Here is a 15588-nt window from a genome sequence, read left to right as displayed (position 1 = left end):
TCCCACATGTGCATCACGTGGATCCTGGGGAATCAAACCTGAGTCCTTAGGCTTCACAGGCAAGTGCCTTAACCACCAAGCTATCTCTTCAGGCCAAAATATTTTTATAAAAGTTACAGAAAGAACTGTGAAGCCCCTAAACAGTGACTGGCAAACCTGTGAATAAAGGAACCCCATTCACTGATTCTACCAATTGCTCTTGCTTTAGAAACTAAAAATACAGCTGATCATGATGAGTCACCACCTCGAACTCCAACTGGAAATGCACCTTCTTCAGAGTCAGACATAGACATCTCTAGCCCCAATGTGTCTCATGATGAGAGCATTGCCAAGGACATGTCCCTGAAGGACTCAGGCAGTGATCTCTCTCATCGCCCCAAGCGTCGTCGCTTCCATGAAAGCTACAATTTCAATATGAAGTGCCCTACCCCAGGCTGCAACTCTCTAGGTGAGTGTCTCCCAACTCCATGTCTCTTTTCTGTGGCATGCTTTTTCTAGGATTAGAGCATCCAGTGGTGCTTGGTTCTGTTGTGATCTAGCTTAAATTCTTCATTTATGTGCTCAGGTGTATAAGGATGTTTTTCCTCTTGGTCTGCTTTCCATATATAATAATCTTCTTGCAAGAAAATTAACTATGATGAATCATTAATTGGGTGCTTTTCCTCAGCAAAAACAAGAGGAAGACAAGTCATCACCCAATAACACATTACATGGCCTGTAGTTCGTGCTTATAAGGACTGGTAGAGCAAAAGTACTGTGCCAAACGGTGGTTGCATGGCCACAACTGGTAAGGAAATGGAAAAAGCAGATTTCCTACCAAGAAGCTATGAATCTATAATAGACTATGCATGAGACTTGCCCTTTTGTGAACAGTAGTTTTTAGATCTTAAGCTTCATGTAGTAAATATAAACAAGATAAATATTTCTTTTTGGGCCAGGCATGGGGTTGCACACCTTTAATATCAGTACTCAGGAGGCAGAGATAGAAGGATTGCTGTGAGTTCTAGGCCTCCCTGAGACTGCATGGTGAATTCCAGGTCAGCTTGGACTAGAGTGAGGCAGTATCTCGAAAAGCAAAAACAAAACAAAAATACTTCTTTTGGGGCTGGAGAGATGGCTCAGCAGTTAAGGCACTTGCCTGTGAAGCCTAAGGACCCAGGTTCAATTCTCGTTCTCTGTTTGCAGATAAAGAAGAAATATATAAAAAACAATGAGCCCATATGACAGGAGTCCAGTAATATAATGGAGAACCATTACTATTGTTTTTTCGTGGCCTTATTATGCAGTACATGATGTAAATGTATATAGCTCTCTAAAATTGCAGTTAGTTTCTGTTATTTTGAGTCAGGGTCTTGTTATGTGGCCCTGGCTGTCTTGGAGCATGGGGCAATCCTTCAGCCTTAACCTGCCAAGTATTAGCATTACAGGTATGCACTACACCTGGCTAAAATTGAGTTTTGTTTTTTTTTTTCAAGACAGGATTTCATTGTAGCCTAGGCTGACCTGGAACTCACTTTATAGTTCCAGGCTAGCCTCAAACTTATGGCAGTCCTCCTACCTTATCCTCTGGAGTGTTGAGATTAAAATGCTTGGCTTAAAGTTCAATTTTATTTTTTGCCTTTTTATTAATTTATTTGAGGGTAGGGTCTTGCTCTAGTCCAGAATAACCTGGAATTCAATCTGTAGCCTCAGGTTGGTCTCAAACTCAACAGTTATCTTCCTACCTCTGCCTCCCAAGTGCTTGGATTAAAGGCTTAAAATTGAATTGAATTATGAATTAATTAATTTATTTTAGAGAGAGAGGAAGAGTGAGAGAAAGGCACACCAGGGCCTCTAGCTACTGCAAATGAACTCCAGATGCATATACTACCTTGTATATCTGGCTGTACATGGGTAATGGGGAATTAAACCTGGTTCCTTGGCTTTGCAGACAAGTGCCTTAATCACTGAGTCATTTATCCAGCCTTAAAATTCAATTTTTAAGCCGGGCGTAGTGGCACACACCTTTAATCCCAGCACTCTGGAGGCAGAGGTAGGAGGATTGCCATGAGTTTGAGGTCACCCTGAGATTACCTAGTGAATTCCAGGTCAGCCTGGGCTAGAGTAAGACCCTACCTCACAAAATCAAAAATATTTTTTATTAACAACTTCCATGATTATAAAAAATATCCCATGGTAATACCCACCCTCTCTCCTGCCCACTTTCCCCTTTGAAACTCTATTCTCCATCATAATCCCCTCCCCATCTCAGTCAGTCTCTCTTTTGATGTCATGATCTTTTCTTCCTATTATGATGGTCTTGTGTAGTAGTGTTAGGCACTGTGAAGTCATGGATATCCAGGCCATTTTGTGTCAGAGGGGAGCATGTTGTAAGGAGTCCTACCCTTCCTTTGGCTTTTACATTCTTTCCACCACCTTTTCCACAATAGACCCTGAGCCTTGGAAGGTGTGATAGAGATATTGCAGTACTGAGTACTCTGGTCACTTCTTTCTAGCACTATGATGCCTTCTGAGTCATCCCATGGTCATTGCCATCTGAAAAGAAAAGATTTTCTACCAAAAGTGAGAGTAGCATTAATATAAGGGTATGAACATTAACAGAAGTGCTTACTGGGCAGTTTGATAAGCATAGTATATACATTTAGCCAGACAGCAGCAGACGTTATACCCCTAGGGCTCATGACTACCCCTGCTTTCAGCATCAGGGATGTATTCCCTCCCATGGAGCCGAGCGGCCCTTCAGTCCAGTTAGAGGACAGTTGGTTTCCACCATGACAGATGTGCCACTGTTGCACCAAGTGGCTCATTTGGCCTGGCTGGCCAAATATAAGGCTTGCAGTGTCCACTGTTGAGTATCTTCACTGGTGATTTCTCTCTCTCACACTGAACTGCATGTAGAATGGCTTCTTCCAGCTTTCTGTCAGCTAGTCTACATGAAGGAAGTTATCAGCTCAGTTCCAGCAGGATTTCTCAGTGGCCTTGCAGCCCCAGTATGTGGACTCTTCAGCAATAGGGTCTTACCATCTATTCCTGGTGGGAAACCAAGGGCCTCGGCAATAGCCCATAATGTTTTGGGGGCATCAGGGACCTCCCTGACCAACAACTCACTGGAAGGTATCCCATCCCTGCCACTGAAAATTTTCTAACAACAATGTATGGCTCCGGAGTGTTCCATTGTCCATAAAAGTAGGATTCTATATGACTTATTTATATCCCTTAGATTTTGATTAGCCCTCCCTCTACCTTTTCTTTACTCAGTCTCTTTCCTTCACCTCACTCTGGGCCTTTTCACCTCCGTTAATCTATTCTTCTACTACATATATTCAATACCTTCTTATTAAGTAGTCCCCTCCCTTCCTTTCTCTTCCCTTTATATTTCTTTTCTAGTTTACTGGCCTTTGCTACTGAGTGTTCTTCCTACTCACACGGAAGTCCAATCATCTGTAGCTAGGATCCACATATGAGAGAGAACATGTGATGCTTGGCTTTCTGGGCCTGGGTTACCTCACTTAGTATAATCCTTTCCAGATCCATCCATTTTCCTATAAATTTCATAACTTCATTTTTCTTTACCGCTGAGTAGAACTCCATTGTATAAATGTGCCACTTCATTATCCACTCATCAGTTGAGGAACATCTAGGTTGGTTCCATTTCCCAGCTATTGTGAATTGAGTGGCAGTAAATATGATTGAGCAAGTATCTCTAAGGTAATAAGATGAGTCCTTAGAATATATGCCTAGGAGTGCTATAGCTGGGACATATGGTAGATCTATTTTTAACTGTCTCAGGAACCTCCACGCTGATTTCCACAGTGACTGGACCAGATTGCATTCCCACCAACATTGTAGAAGGGGTTCCTCTTTTTCCACATCCTCACCAGCATTTATGGTCATTTGTTTTCATGATGGTAGCCAATCTGACAGGAGTGAGATGGAATCTCAATGTAGTTTTAATCTGCATTTCCCTGATGATGACTAGGGATGTAGAACATTTTTTCAGATGCTTATGTGCCATCCATATTTCTGTTTTTGAGAAGTCTCTACTTACTTCTATAGCTCATTTTTAAGTGGCTTGCTTGATTTCTTATTATTTAATTTTTTGAGTTCTTTGTATATCCTAGATATTAATCCTCTATCAGATGTATAGCTGGCAAAGATTTTTTCCCATTCTGTAGGTTGCCTCTTTGCTTTATTCACAGTGTCTTGTGCTGTACAAAATCTTTGTAATTTCATGAGGTCCCAGCGGTTAATCTGGTTTTATTGCCTGAGCAAGTGGGGTTATATTCAGGAAGTCTTTGCCAAGACCAGTGTGTTGAAGGGTTTCCCCTACTTTTTCCTCTAGCACTTTCAGAGTTTGAGGTCTGATGTTGAGGTGTTTAATCCATTTGGACTTAATTCTTGTGCATGGAGAGAGAGAAGAATATTTTCATTCTTCTACAGATACGTATCCAGTTTTCCCAGCACCATTTGCTGAAGAGGCTATCTTTTTCTCCAATGGGTACTCTGTTCTGTTTCATTGATCTACACGTCTGCTTTTGTGCCAGTACCATGCTGTTTTTGTTACTATGGCTCTGTAGTATAGGTTAAGATTAGGTATGGTGATACCACCAACCTTATCTTTGTTGTTCAGTATTGTTTTAGATAGTCGAGATTTTTTTGTGATTCCAAATGAATTTTTGGATTGTTATTTCTATTTCTATGAAGAATGCCATTGGAATTTTGATGGGGATTACATTAAATGTGTAGATTGCTTTTGGTAAGATTTCTGTTTTCACAATATTGTTTGTTCTGATCCAGGAACAAGGGATGTTTTTTCCATTTCCTAGTGTCTTTGCAATTTCTCTCTTAAGAATTTTAAAGTTTTCATTTTAGAGATCCTTCACTTCCTTGGTTAGGTTTATTCCAGGGTACTTTATTTTTTTGATGCAAAAAATTTCAGTTTTTAATTATAGAGTCCCAGAATACTAGCAGCCTGAATGTCATAAAATACCACCCTTTCATACTTGGTATTTTTTTTTTTCTTTTTTTCCCCCACCCTTTAAAGTTTACTATGCAGCTCATGATATATAAATTTTAAAATCCCAATATTGCCTTTATCCAAAATTTAGTTACTTTTTATCATGAAAGAAAGGGAAGATCAGTTTACTGACTTAACATTGTCTCTGCAGCCCATTTGTTTTTTAAGATATTTATTTATTTTTGGTTTTTCGTGGTAGGATCTTACTCTGTCTAGCCCAGGCTAACCTGGAATTCATTATGTAGTCTCAGGGTGGCCTTGAACTCATGGTGTTCCTCCTACCTCTGCCTCCCAAGTGCTGGGGTTAAAGGTGTGTGCCGCCACGCCCAGCTGTTTGTTTATTTTTAATCATAAAAAGAAAAGTATCTTTTACTGTTTCAGATGAAACAAGCTTTATGTATTATCCCTAATATTTTCCCCAGGAAGGCTTTGTGTTAACTGCCTATCCTCAAAGTTTATCTGTAGAAGTCCAAATTTTTAAACAAGAGCAGTTATCTTTTTTTAAAAAAAATTAAAAACATTGTATTTATTTATTTGCAAGCAGAGGGGAGAGAGAGAGAACCAACCTGGGTCCTTAGGCTTTCCAGGCAAGCACCTTAACCACTAAGCCATCGTTCCATAATACACTGTTGTTTTTTGGTTTTTTGAAGTAAGTTTTCGCTTTAGCCGCAGGTTGACCTGGAGTTCACTATGTAGTCTCAGGGTGGCCTTGAACTCACTCATAGCGATCTTCCTACCTCTGCCTCCCAAGTACTGGGATCAAAGGTGTGTGCCACCACACTTTTATACAGATGACTTGATAAATTTAACAATGAAGAGAGTTCTGCCAAGAGAGTTTCTGTTTATACTTTTGTACCTTACTATAGCTGTTCATTCAGCTTTAGGACATTTGGGGGTTTGATAATACTTCAGTTATCAGAATATATGGAACTGTAGTTTATATTGAATATACCAAAGTACACTCAAGATAGCCTGATCTGCTCTGGAAGAAGGGAATTCCTGATGTGTACATATGAAGACCTGGTAGCACCTAATCTTTGGTGGTGCTTTTTTGTTTTTTCGAGGTAGGGTCTCAGTCTACCCCAGGCTGACCTGGAATTCATTATGTAGTCTCAGGGTGGCCTCGAGCACAGGTGATCCTCCTACCTCTGCCTCCTGAGTGCTGGGATTAAAGGCATACACCACCATGCCTGGCTAGGTGATACATTTATAAGAAGGTGTGGCAAGAAGATGTGTTTATTATAGAGAAAACTCTCACTTTGTAAGTGTGAATATTCTTCCTGAAGATTGCTTTTTCTTCTTTAACAGGACATCTTACAGGAAAACATGAGAGACATTTCTCCATCTCAGGATGCCCACTGTATCATAACCTCTCGGCCGATGAATGCAAGGTAACTGTCTTATTTATTCAGCACATGGCTTAGTGAGTGCTCACTTCTCTTCTCATGTGGGGGATACACAGTGAACACAAGGGGGTAAGGTCCTTGTTCTTACATTTTAGTAGAGGAAACGGTAAAAGCAAGAAAAACAAGTACATGAACAATAAAACATTTTATGAGTGCTTTAGAAGAAGTCAATGGAGAGATTATAGAATATTTGGAACCTTAACCCTAGTACATTATTTTTTCATGGCAATTGACTGCATAGACTCTTGATATGCTAAGGCAGGATTTGCATAGATCTGTAATCTCAGTATTTATGCATTAGATATTCTTACAAATGAAGTTATTTTGCTTTTTAATATATTTTCATAGTTCTTTTTCTCTATTATTCATGTCTGCAGAATACATATCCTTTTGATTATTGTCAGTCACACTTGGTCTTGGCTATTTTGTTTGTTTTTCTTTTTTTTAAATTTTTTATTTATTTATTTGAGAGTGACAGACACAGAGAGAAAGACAGATAGAGGGAGAGAGAGAGAATGGGCGCGCCAGGGCTTCCAGCCTCTGCAAACGAACTCCAGACGCGTGCACCCCCTTGTGCATCTGGCTAACGTGGGACTTGGGGAACCGAGCCTCGAACCAGGGTCCTTAGGCTTCACAGGCAAGCGCTTAACCACTAAACCATCTCTCCAGCCCTGTTTGTTTGTTTTTCAAGGTAGGGTCTCAGTCTAGCCCCGGCTGAGCTGGAATTCACTATGTAGTCTCAGGCTGGCCTTGAACTCATGGCGATCCTCCTACCTCTGCCTTCCAAGTACTGGGTTTAAAGGTGTGCGTCACCATGCTTAGCTTGGCTAGTTTATATATATATATTTTTTATTTATATTTATTTATTTATTTGGCATAGAAAAAGGGAGAAGAGAGAATGGGCATGCCAGGGCCTCCAGCCACTGCAAACAAACTCCAGACATGTGTGCTCCCTTGTGCACCTGGCTGACATGGGTTCTGGGGAATCGAACCTGGGTCCTTTGGTCTTGCAGGCAAATTCCTTAAATGCTAAGGCTAGTTCTTTTAATTTGAGAAATGTAGTTCCTCAATAATCTTTAGGATTTGTTAATAATATGTTTTAGCATAGTGCCTAAGCTCATCTTATTTATGTGCCTGCATGGCTTGCTGCTACCAAGGATAGAATCAAAGAAATAATTGTGCATAAGCAAGAATTGAAAATGAAATAGGTTGCTCAGGTAGTATTTGAACAAGTTTCCTAAACTAAGAACTTAGATTAAACCAAAGCATTAGTTGCTTTTGGTTGCTGTTCTTTGCTTGTCTAAGCAAGGTTTTTTTTGTTTGTTTGTTTTTTCAAGGTAGGGTCTCACTCTAGTCCAGGCTGACCTGGAATTCACTATGTAGTCTCAGGCTGGCCTTGAACTCAGGTGATCCTCCTACCTCTGCCTCCCAAGTGCTGGTATTAAAAGTATGTGCCACCACGCCCGACTCTTAGCAAGTTTTTGTTGTAGAAAAAATTAGATTCTCTTGCAAACATTAGTTCTCTTTGATTCAGGAACTTGTTCTCTTATTTACAAGTAAGTGGCAGGAGGTAATGTTTCTTTGTTCAAAGTGGTATACTTAACTGCCTACATCTGTTAGGGTGAGAGATCCCTACTCCTATTGGTCTTCCATTCAAATGCTTCTGTAACCAAGGTAGGATATGTTCTATGTAGGGTCTTCCTTCCATCTTCAGCCGGACAGCATGAGTAGCTCTGTCAATATCTGATTGAGAAGCTGTGGAGGCATTACTTTTTTCTCTGAAACTACCTGTGATCTCTATGTAAAGAACTCTCTACCTGTGAGTACAACTCTCTGATACTTTGGTTGTTTTACATCAAAATCTTCCTAAGGCACATTTTGAAATTTGTTGAATTATTGCTATATCTGTATAGTACCTTAAGTAATTCATTTTAGAACAAGAAAAATTTCTGAGTAGGGAAAATTCTGAAAAAAGGGAAACATTTCTGTTGTAAGTTTTTTTTCCTCTTGTCTACTGGGGGAATGAAGCTTAGAATAATGTGTTCTTATTACTGGACCATGGACTTGGGGATCGGAATTTTTGAAAGATGATGTATCTTTATACTTACGATCCCAACTGGAAAGATTAAATTGGCTCTTCACATTTGTAATAGTTACAGAGTTTTTGTTTTGTTTGTACTGCTAGGGATTGAACCCAGAGTCCCTGTACATGCTAAGCAAGCACTTCACCATTGTGCTACATCTCTAGACTGGTAAAAGCTCTTAACGTTTTTTTTGGGGGGGGGGGGTTGAGGTAGGGTCTCACTTTAGTTCAGGCTGACCTGGAATTCTGTATGTAGTCTCAGGGTGGCCTCGAACTCATGGTGATCCTCCTACCTCTCTGCCTCCCGAGTACTGGGATTAAAGGCATGTGCCACTGTGCCTGGGGATATTGCCATTTTTATTGTCTTTTATTTTTGTGGCTGCATGTGCACAGTTTATAGATTGATAAGGATTCGGTGACTGAGATAAGAAAGACTGTATTCAAGGAGCTTTTACTCATGGGGAAAGACAACTTAAGCCTATAAGTTAGTAAGAATTTATGTAGTTATAAACAGTATTAGGAGTAGAAGACTGAGGTAGAGGGGGACTGTTTCTGGGTTGAGGATAAGTACTGCTTTTGCAACTGAGAAGTTGGCGTTTGATCTGAAACATGGATGGTGTCAGTGACAGTGTCTGAAGACCTAGGAGAAGAGAGCTAAGGAGAAGGAATAAAAAATACAATGGCCCGAAGGTAGAGATAAACTTTTGGGTTTGAGGGATTGAAAGCCTTTAATCTCATCTCTGGGGAGGCTGAGGTAAGAGTGTAATGAGTTCCAGGTCAGCCTGGGCTAGAGAAGGTCTGTCTCTAAAAAAAACAAACAAACAAACAAAAAAAGGTTGGAGAGATGCTTAGTGGTTAAGGCACTTGCCTGAAAAGCCTAAGGAACCTGGTTTAATTCCCAAGTACCTACGTAAAGCCAGATGTACAAAGTGGTGCATGCATCTGGAGTTTGTTCACAATGGCTAGAGGTTCTGGCGTGTGCACACTTTCTCTGCTTGCAAATAAGTAAAGTCAAAAACTGAAGAAGAACAAAAGTTATGTAGCTGAAGTGTGATGGGAAATGAGGAAGCAGGACTCAGATCATAAAGACCTTTAGTCTTTGGCACAAGGACTGTTTTTATTCTGGTGGCCTTTAAAAATTTTGGGGTCCACGCAGAGCTGTGATAGTTTCATTGAAATGACAGCTTGCCTAGTGTGTGGAGAGTGTTCTGTCTGGGGAAGTGGTGACATAGGACAAAGCATTGGATTGGAATGCTGCTGTGAAGTATGGCAGTTTTTTCTGTATTAGTGTGGTATCAGTGGAGCATATAAGATTAGGATGGATTCAGGATGCTACCAGAGGAAGCGACTAGATTTACACATGGATTTATGAGAAAAAGAATAATGAAGAACACTATCCAGTTTTTGATCTGATCAGCTTTTGAGATGGCCAGTTATTGAGTTTGGGAAGATTTGGAATGGAGCAGATGTGTGGGAAATGTTAGTTCTGTTTTGAGGTTTAGTGATGAAACTGAATAGGCCAAATGGATATGAGGTCTCAGTTTCCAGAAGGGGAAATTGAAATTGTTGAGAGGTGATGTGGTGTGTCTGAGATCGGTAACTATAGAGTTTGGTTTCCCTATAGATTTGAACTCAGATCTATCTGTTATTGTCCCCACCCCCACCAGGGCCTGGCTGTGTTGTCCAGGCTGACCTTGAATTTCTGGGCTCAAGCAGTCCTACTTCAGTCTGCCTACTAGCTGGGATGCCATTGTGTCCAGCCTTAACCCAGGTTTTCTTTGTACTGCCTCTCTCTCTTCTTGTACTTCTTCAGTTTCTTATATTTTTCTCATTAGCACATCGTTTCAGTCATTAGCCTTAATTAAAGTCTTGGCTTTACCTGCATTTAGCTGTGATCGTTTTACTTCTGATACAGTTAATTGCTGAAAAATCATAATGTGAGGATTGCCTTTTCTCTTCCCTATAGAGCTTGTGTTAATGAGGCCCTTCTACTTTCAAAGTATAGCACAAGTTCAAGGGATTATCATATTCTTATGCTTTACGTAAATGTAGTCTTAGAGGCAGGTGGATTTATTGACATTGTTGATGGTTGCAGGTGAGAGCACAGAGCCGGGATAAGCAGATAGAAGAAAGGATGCTGTCCCACAGGCAAGATGACAACAACAGGCATGCAACCAGGCACCAGGTATGGGCCTTGTGACAGCTTTGGCCATTAGGTTTGAGATCTGTCTTTTGGATCTCCTTTGCCCTGTAACTGTCTGTAGGCATAATCTATGCCTCTTGTTTCCTATGATATTTTAGGCATCAACTCAGTGTCGTATTTGTTTTTTAACGCAAACACTTCTACCTTATAAATGGGAGAATCAAGCTACTTGTAATAAGAATAGTAGTAGTCATAGTAATAAAAATATCCTATAAATAAATAAAAATATTTAAAAAAAATCCTGATTATATGAAAAATTGCACTTGATGTTCTAGGTCCTCATTTTCTGTCCTTTTTAAAAAACCCATTGTAGTTGGCTTTCACACAGGCTTTACTTTGCAATGCCAGTGTCACCAGTGACATTTCCTCAGTATTTGACACCTGTCAACTAGGTCATTTTTCTTCGAGTTCTCTCTTCTCATGATTTCCAGGAAGCATTCTTTGTTCTGTCCTTATCCTCCTCTCTGAACATTGAGGCCACATTGATTGCACTTAATTCTTTGCTCCTTCTTAAAGACTTTGGTACCAAGTAGAGATATTTATTCTTTAAGGCCTTGTATAGTTCTTAGCTATTTTAAAAATTATTCCTAAGTCTTCTCTCACAATGAATCTTTTCCTCATGTATTCCCATGTACTGTTCCCAAAATGTTAGCCTCCGTTACCTATTAGTCAAAGCTCATCCTGTAGGTGTCTGTTTTTTAGATTATGGGTGAGTAGTAGAAGAGGCATGATGGTACAGAAGTTTGTCTTTGGAGCCAAACATATCTGGGACTGAATACCAGGGTTCTCATTCTCTAGCTGTGTTGCCTTGGCAGACCAACTAACGTTGGTAAGCTTGGTCAGTATAAAGGAATGAATAATGCCTACTTACTGGAATAGTCATGTGAATTTTGTATGCAGTGTACTTATCCTTGGTGATGGGTAGGCAGAAAGCACTCCATAAGTGGTAGTTATACTCTTTTTAATTGTCTATCATAGATTGTGTTTTTACTCTTATTTTTACCCCCCTTCAAGATAGGGTCTCACTGTAGCTGAGGCTGACTTGGAAGTCACTCTGTAATCTTCAGAGCAACCTCCCAAGTGCTGAGATTAAAGACATGCACTACCATGCCTAGCTTTGTTTTTCATTTTTGTATTGCCATTGATTAGATTGGTAAGCAAGCATTACTGTAAAATACTAAGCATTCAGTAAATATTCATTGAGTTGAAATGTTCTTCATTTTATCTCTTGTGCTTTGGTGGAATATTTAATTTTTTTTTTTAGGTTGGGTTTTCATTTTAGGCCAGGCTGACCCAAAACTCACTTTGTAGCCCCAACCTGTCCTTGTTGTTCATTTTTATTTATTTATTTGAGAGAGACAGGCAAAGAGAAAGAGAGAGAGAATGGGCACGCCAGGGCCTCCAGCCACTGCAAACCAACTCCAGATGCGTGTGCCCCTTGTGCATCTGGCTAACATGGGTCCTGGGGATTTGAGCATCGAACCGTGGTCCTTAGGCTTCATAGGCAAGCACTTAACCACTAAGACATCTCTCCAGCCCCCCCCCCAACCTGTCCTTGGAGTATTCTCCTGCCTTAGCCTTCCCAAGTGCTGGGAATAAAAGTGTGTACCACCCTGCCCAGCTCAGATTTTTCCTATTCTTCTTCTTCTTTTTTTTTTTGTTTTTGTTTTTTTGAGGTAGGGTCTCACTTTAGCCCAGGCTGACCTGGAAGGAAAGAAGTCACTCTGTAGTCTCAAGGTAGCCTTGAACTCACAGTGATCCTCCTGCCTCTGCCTCCCAAATGCTGGGATTAAAGATGTGAGCCACCATGTCTGGCTCATATTAATTAAAATAAGTTTGCAGGACTGAGGGATTGGCTCAGTGGTTAAAATGCTTGCTGTGCAAGCCTAATGACCAGAGTTTGGATCCTCGGGTGCAGTAGCATACACGTCTGTAATCCCAACGGGCCGATGGCAGTGGGAGCTGGAGTCAGGAGAACTCTGAAGCTCGTGCTCTAACAAGCCTGGCATTTATAACAGCAAAAAGGGACTGTGTCTAAAAATATGGAAGGTGAGGACCCCAAGGTGGTCCTGTGACCTCCAAGATGTGTGACAAGCATGTCTGTGCTTACACATACAAACACACACAAAATACACACATGAAAAGTTTGTGTTCTTGAGAGCCTGTATTTTGCTGGCAATAAGGATAGTAGTTTGGATGATAACAGAGCTTAATTTGGAATTTTTAAATTAGCATATTATTCATGTTGTGACTGCAATGTTTCTGGCATTTTGTTATTATTGTTCCTTTTTAAAAATTCTTTTTTTTTAATTATTTATTTATTTATTTGAGAGCGACAGACACAGAAAGACAGATAGAGGGAGAGAGAGAGAATGGGCGTGCCAGGGCTTCCAGCCTCTGCAAACGAACTCCAGACGCATGCGCCCCCTTGTGCATCTGGCTAACGTGGGACCTGGGGAACCGAGCCTTGAACCGGGGTCCTTAGGCTTCACAGGCAAGCGCTTAACCGCTAATTCTTTTTTAAGGGCTGGGAAGATGGTTCAGTGATTAAATACACTTGCTATAAAGGAGGAGTACTTGAGTTTGATTCCCAGCACCTGCATAAAAAGACAGGTGTGTCCCTTCCAGGGCTCAGAGTCCATTTTGGAAGAGGTGGCAGAAAGAATGTAAGCGCCTTGGGCTGGAGAGATGGCTTAGCGGTTAAGCGCTTGCCTGTCAAGCTTAAGGACCCCGGTTCGAGGCTTGGTTCCCCAGGTCCCACGTTAGCCAGATGCACAAGGGGGCGCACGTGTCTGGAGTTCGTTTGCAAAGGCTGGAAGCCCTGGCGCGCCCATTCTCTCTCTCTCCCTCTATCTGTCTTTCTCTCTCTGTCTGTCGCTCTCAAATAAATAAATAAAAAATGAACAAAAATATTTTTAAAAAAAAGAAGAATGTGGGCTGGAGAGATGGCTTAGCAGTTAAGCGCTTGCCTGTGAAGCCTAAGGACCCCGGTTCGAGGCTCAGTTCCCCAGGTCCCACGTTAGCCAGATGCACAAGGGGGCGCACGCGTCTGGAGTTCATTTGCAGAGGCTGGAAGCCCTGGCGCGCCCATTCTCTCTCTCTCCCTCTATCTGTCTTTCTCTCTGTGTCTGTCGCTCTCAAATAAATAAATAAATAATTAAAAAAAAAGAAGAAGAATGTAAGAGCCAAATGAAGGGTAGGACTCCTTATAATGTGCTCCTCCAGACACAAAATGGCCTGAATATCCATGACCTCACAGTGCCTGACACTACCTAAAACAAGACCATCATAATAGGAAGAAAAGATCATGACATCAAAAGAAAAGAGAGACTGATTGAGAGGAGGAGGGGATATGATGGAAAGTGGAGTTTCAAAGGGGAAGGGAGGGCATTAACATGGGTATTGTTTACAATCATGGAAGTTAATAAAATTTTTTTTAAAGGTATGTCTATGCATGTCTTTAGCCCCAGTGCTGAGAGGGTCACTGGGACTCCCAATCAGACAGTCTAACTAACAAATGGGGTTTCAGGGCTGAAGAGATGGCTCAGAGCTTATAGCACTTGCCTGCAAAGCCTAAGGTCCCTGGTTTGAGTCCCTACCCATGTAAAGCCAGATGTACAAAGTGGCGCATATGTCTGTGTTCATTCCTTGGCAGTGGCTAGTGGCCCTGGTGCTCCCATTCTCTCCATCTGCCTTTTTTTCAAATATTTTTTAAAGAATTTAGGGGCTGGAGAGATAGCTTAGCATTTAAGGTACTTGCCTGCAAAGCCTAAGGACCCAGATTGGATTCTCCAGTACTCACGTAAGTCATATGCACAAGGTGGCACATGCATCTAGAATTCATTTGCAGTGGCTAGAGGCCCTGGTGCACCCATTTTCTCACTCCCCCCACCATCTGCCTCTTTTCTCTTTCTCAAATAAATAAAAGAAGCTGTGTGTGGTAGCACATACCTTTAATCCCAGCACTTGGGAGGCAGACATAAGAGGATCACTGTGAGTTCATGGCCAGCCTGAGACTACATAGTGAATTCCAGGTCAGACTGAACTAGAGTGAAACCCTAACTCAAAAAACCAAAAACAAAAAATGCAATGGGGGGGGGGGCAGGGATGGCAGCTGGGGAGATGGCTTAGTGGTTAAGGCTTTTGCCTGCAAAGCTAAAGCACCCAGGTTCAATTCACCAGGACCCACATAAGCCAGATGCACAAGATGGCACATGCATCTGGAGTTCATTTGCAGTGGCTGGAGGCGCTAGTGTGCCTCCCTCTCAAATAAATAAAAATAAATTTTATATAAAAAAATCAAAAAAAAATTTTTTACTGCGTCTTATGGTGCACACCTTTAATCCCAGAGCTCTGAAAGGCAGAGGTAGGAGGATCACCATGAGTTGGAGGCCAGCCTAAGATTACGTAGTGAATTCCATGTTAGCTTGGGCTAGAGCAAGACCCTACCTTGGAAAAAAGGTAAACAGTGATTGCTAAAGATATCCAAGTTGAATTCTGCCTGTCATGCTTGTATGCATACTCATACATAGACATTCATGCATGCATGCACAACACACATATGCAAAAAAGAATTTGGTACTTTGGTTTGCTTGTATGTTTTCTAGGTAGGGTCTCACCCTAGCTCATGCTGACAGGGAACTCGTCCTATAACCCTGGCTGGCCTCAAACTCGCAGCAGTCCACTACCTCTGCCTCCTGAGTGCTAGGAGTAAAGGCATGTGCCACTAAGCCCAGCTGTACTTCATAAAGAGCTTTATTTATTTTTCTTTCTTTTAGTTTTTCCAGGTAGGGTATTGCTCTAGCCCAGACTGATCTGGAATTCAGTCTCAGGGTGGCCTCAAATTCATAGCAATCCTCCTACCTCTGCCTCCCAAGAG

General features: G+C 41.3%; 1 protein-coding gene across 3 annotated transcripts in view; it reads left to right on the top strand.

The window, feature by feature from the left end:
- The window catches only part of Kat7 (lysine acetyltransferase 7), a 49819-nt gene that overhangs the window by 12873 nt on the left and 21358 nt on the right, over positions 1-15588 (top strand). For 2 of the 3 annotated variants that reach the window (XM_045159057.1, XM_004655553.2), the window contains exons 4-6: positions 209-448; positions 6326-6408; positions 10602-10691. In XM_045159057.1, the coding sequence (XP_045014992.1) occupies positions 209-448; positions 6326-6408; positions 10602-10691 (413 nt within the window). The remainder of the gene's footprint in view (positions 1-208; positions 449-6325; positions 6409-10601; positions 10692-15588) is intronic. The other variant, XM_004655554.2, reaches the window with a different exon arrangement.

The sequence above is a fragment of the Jaculus jaculus genome, chromosome 9, assembly GCF_020740685.1.
Source record: "Jaculus jaculus isolate mJacJac1 chromosome 9, mJacJac1.mat.Y.cur, whole genome shotgun sequence".
NCBI lineage: Eukaryota > Metazoa > Chordata > Mammalia > Rodentia > Dipodidae > Jaculus > Jaculus jaculus.
This window is presented reverse-complemented; position numbering and strand designations above follow the sequence as displayed.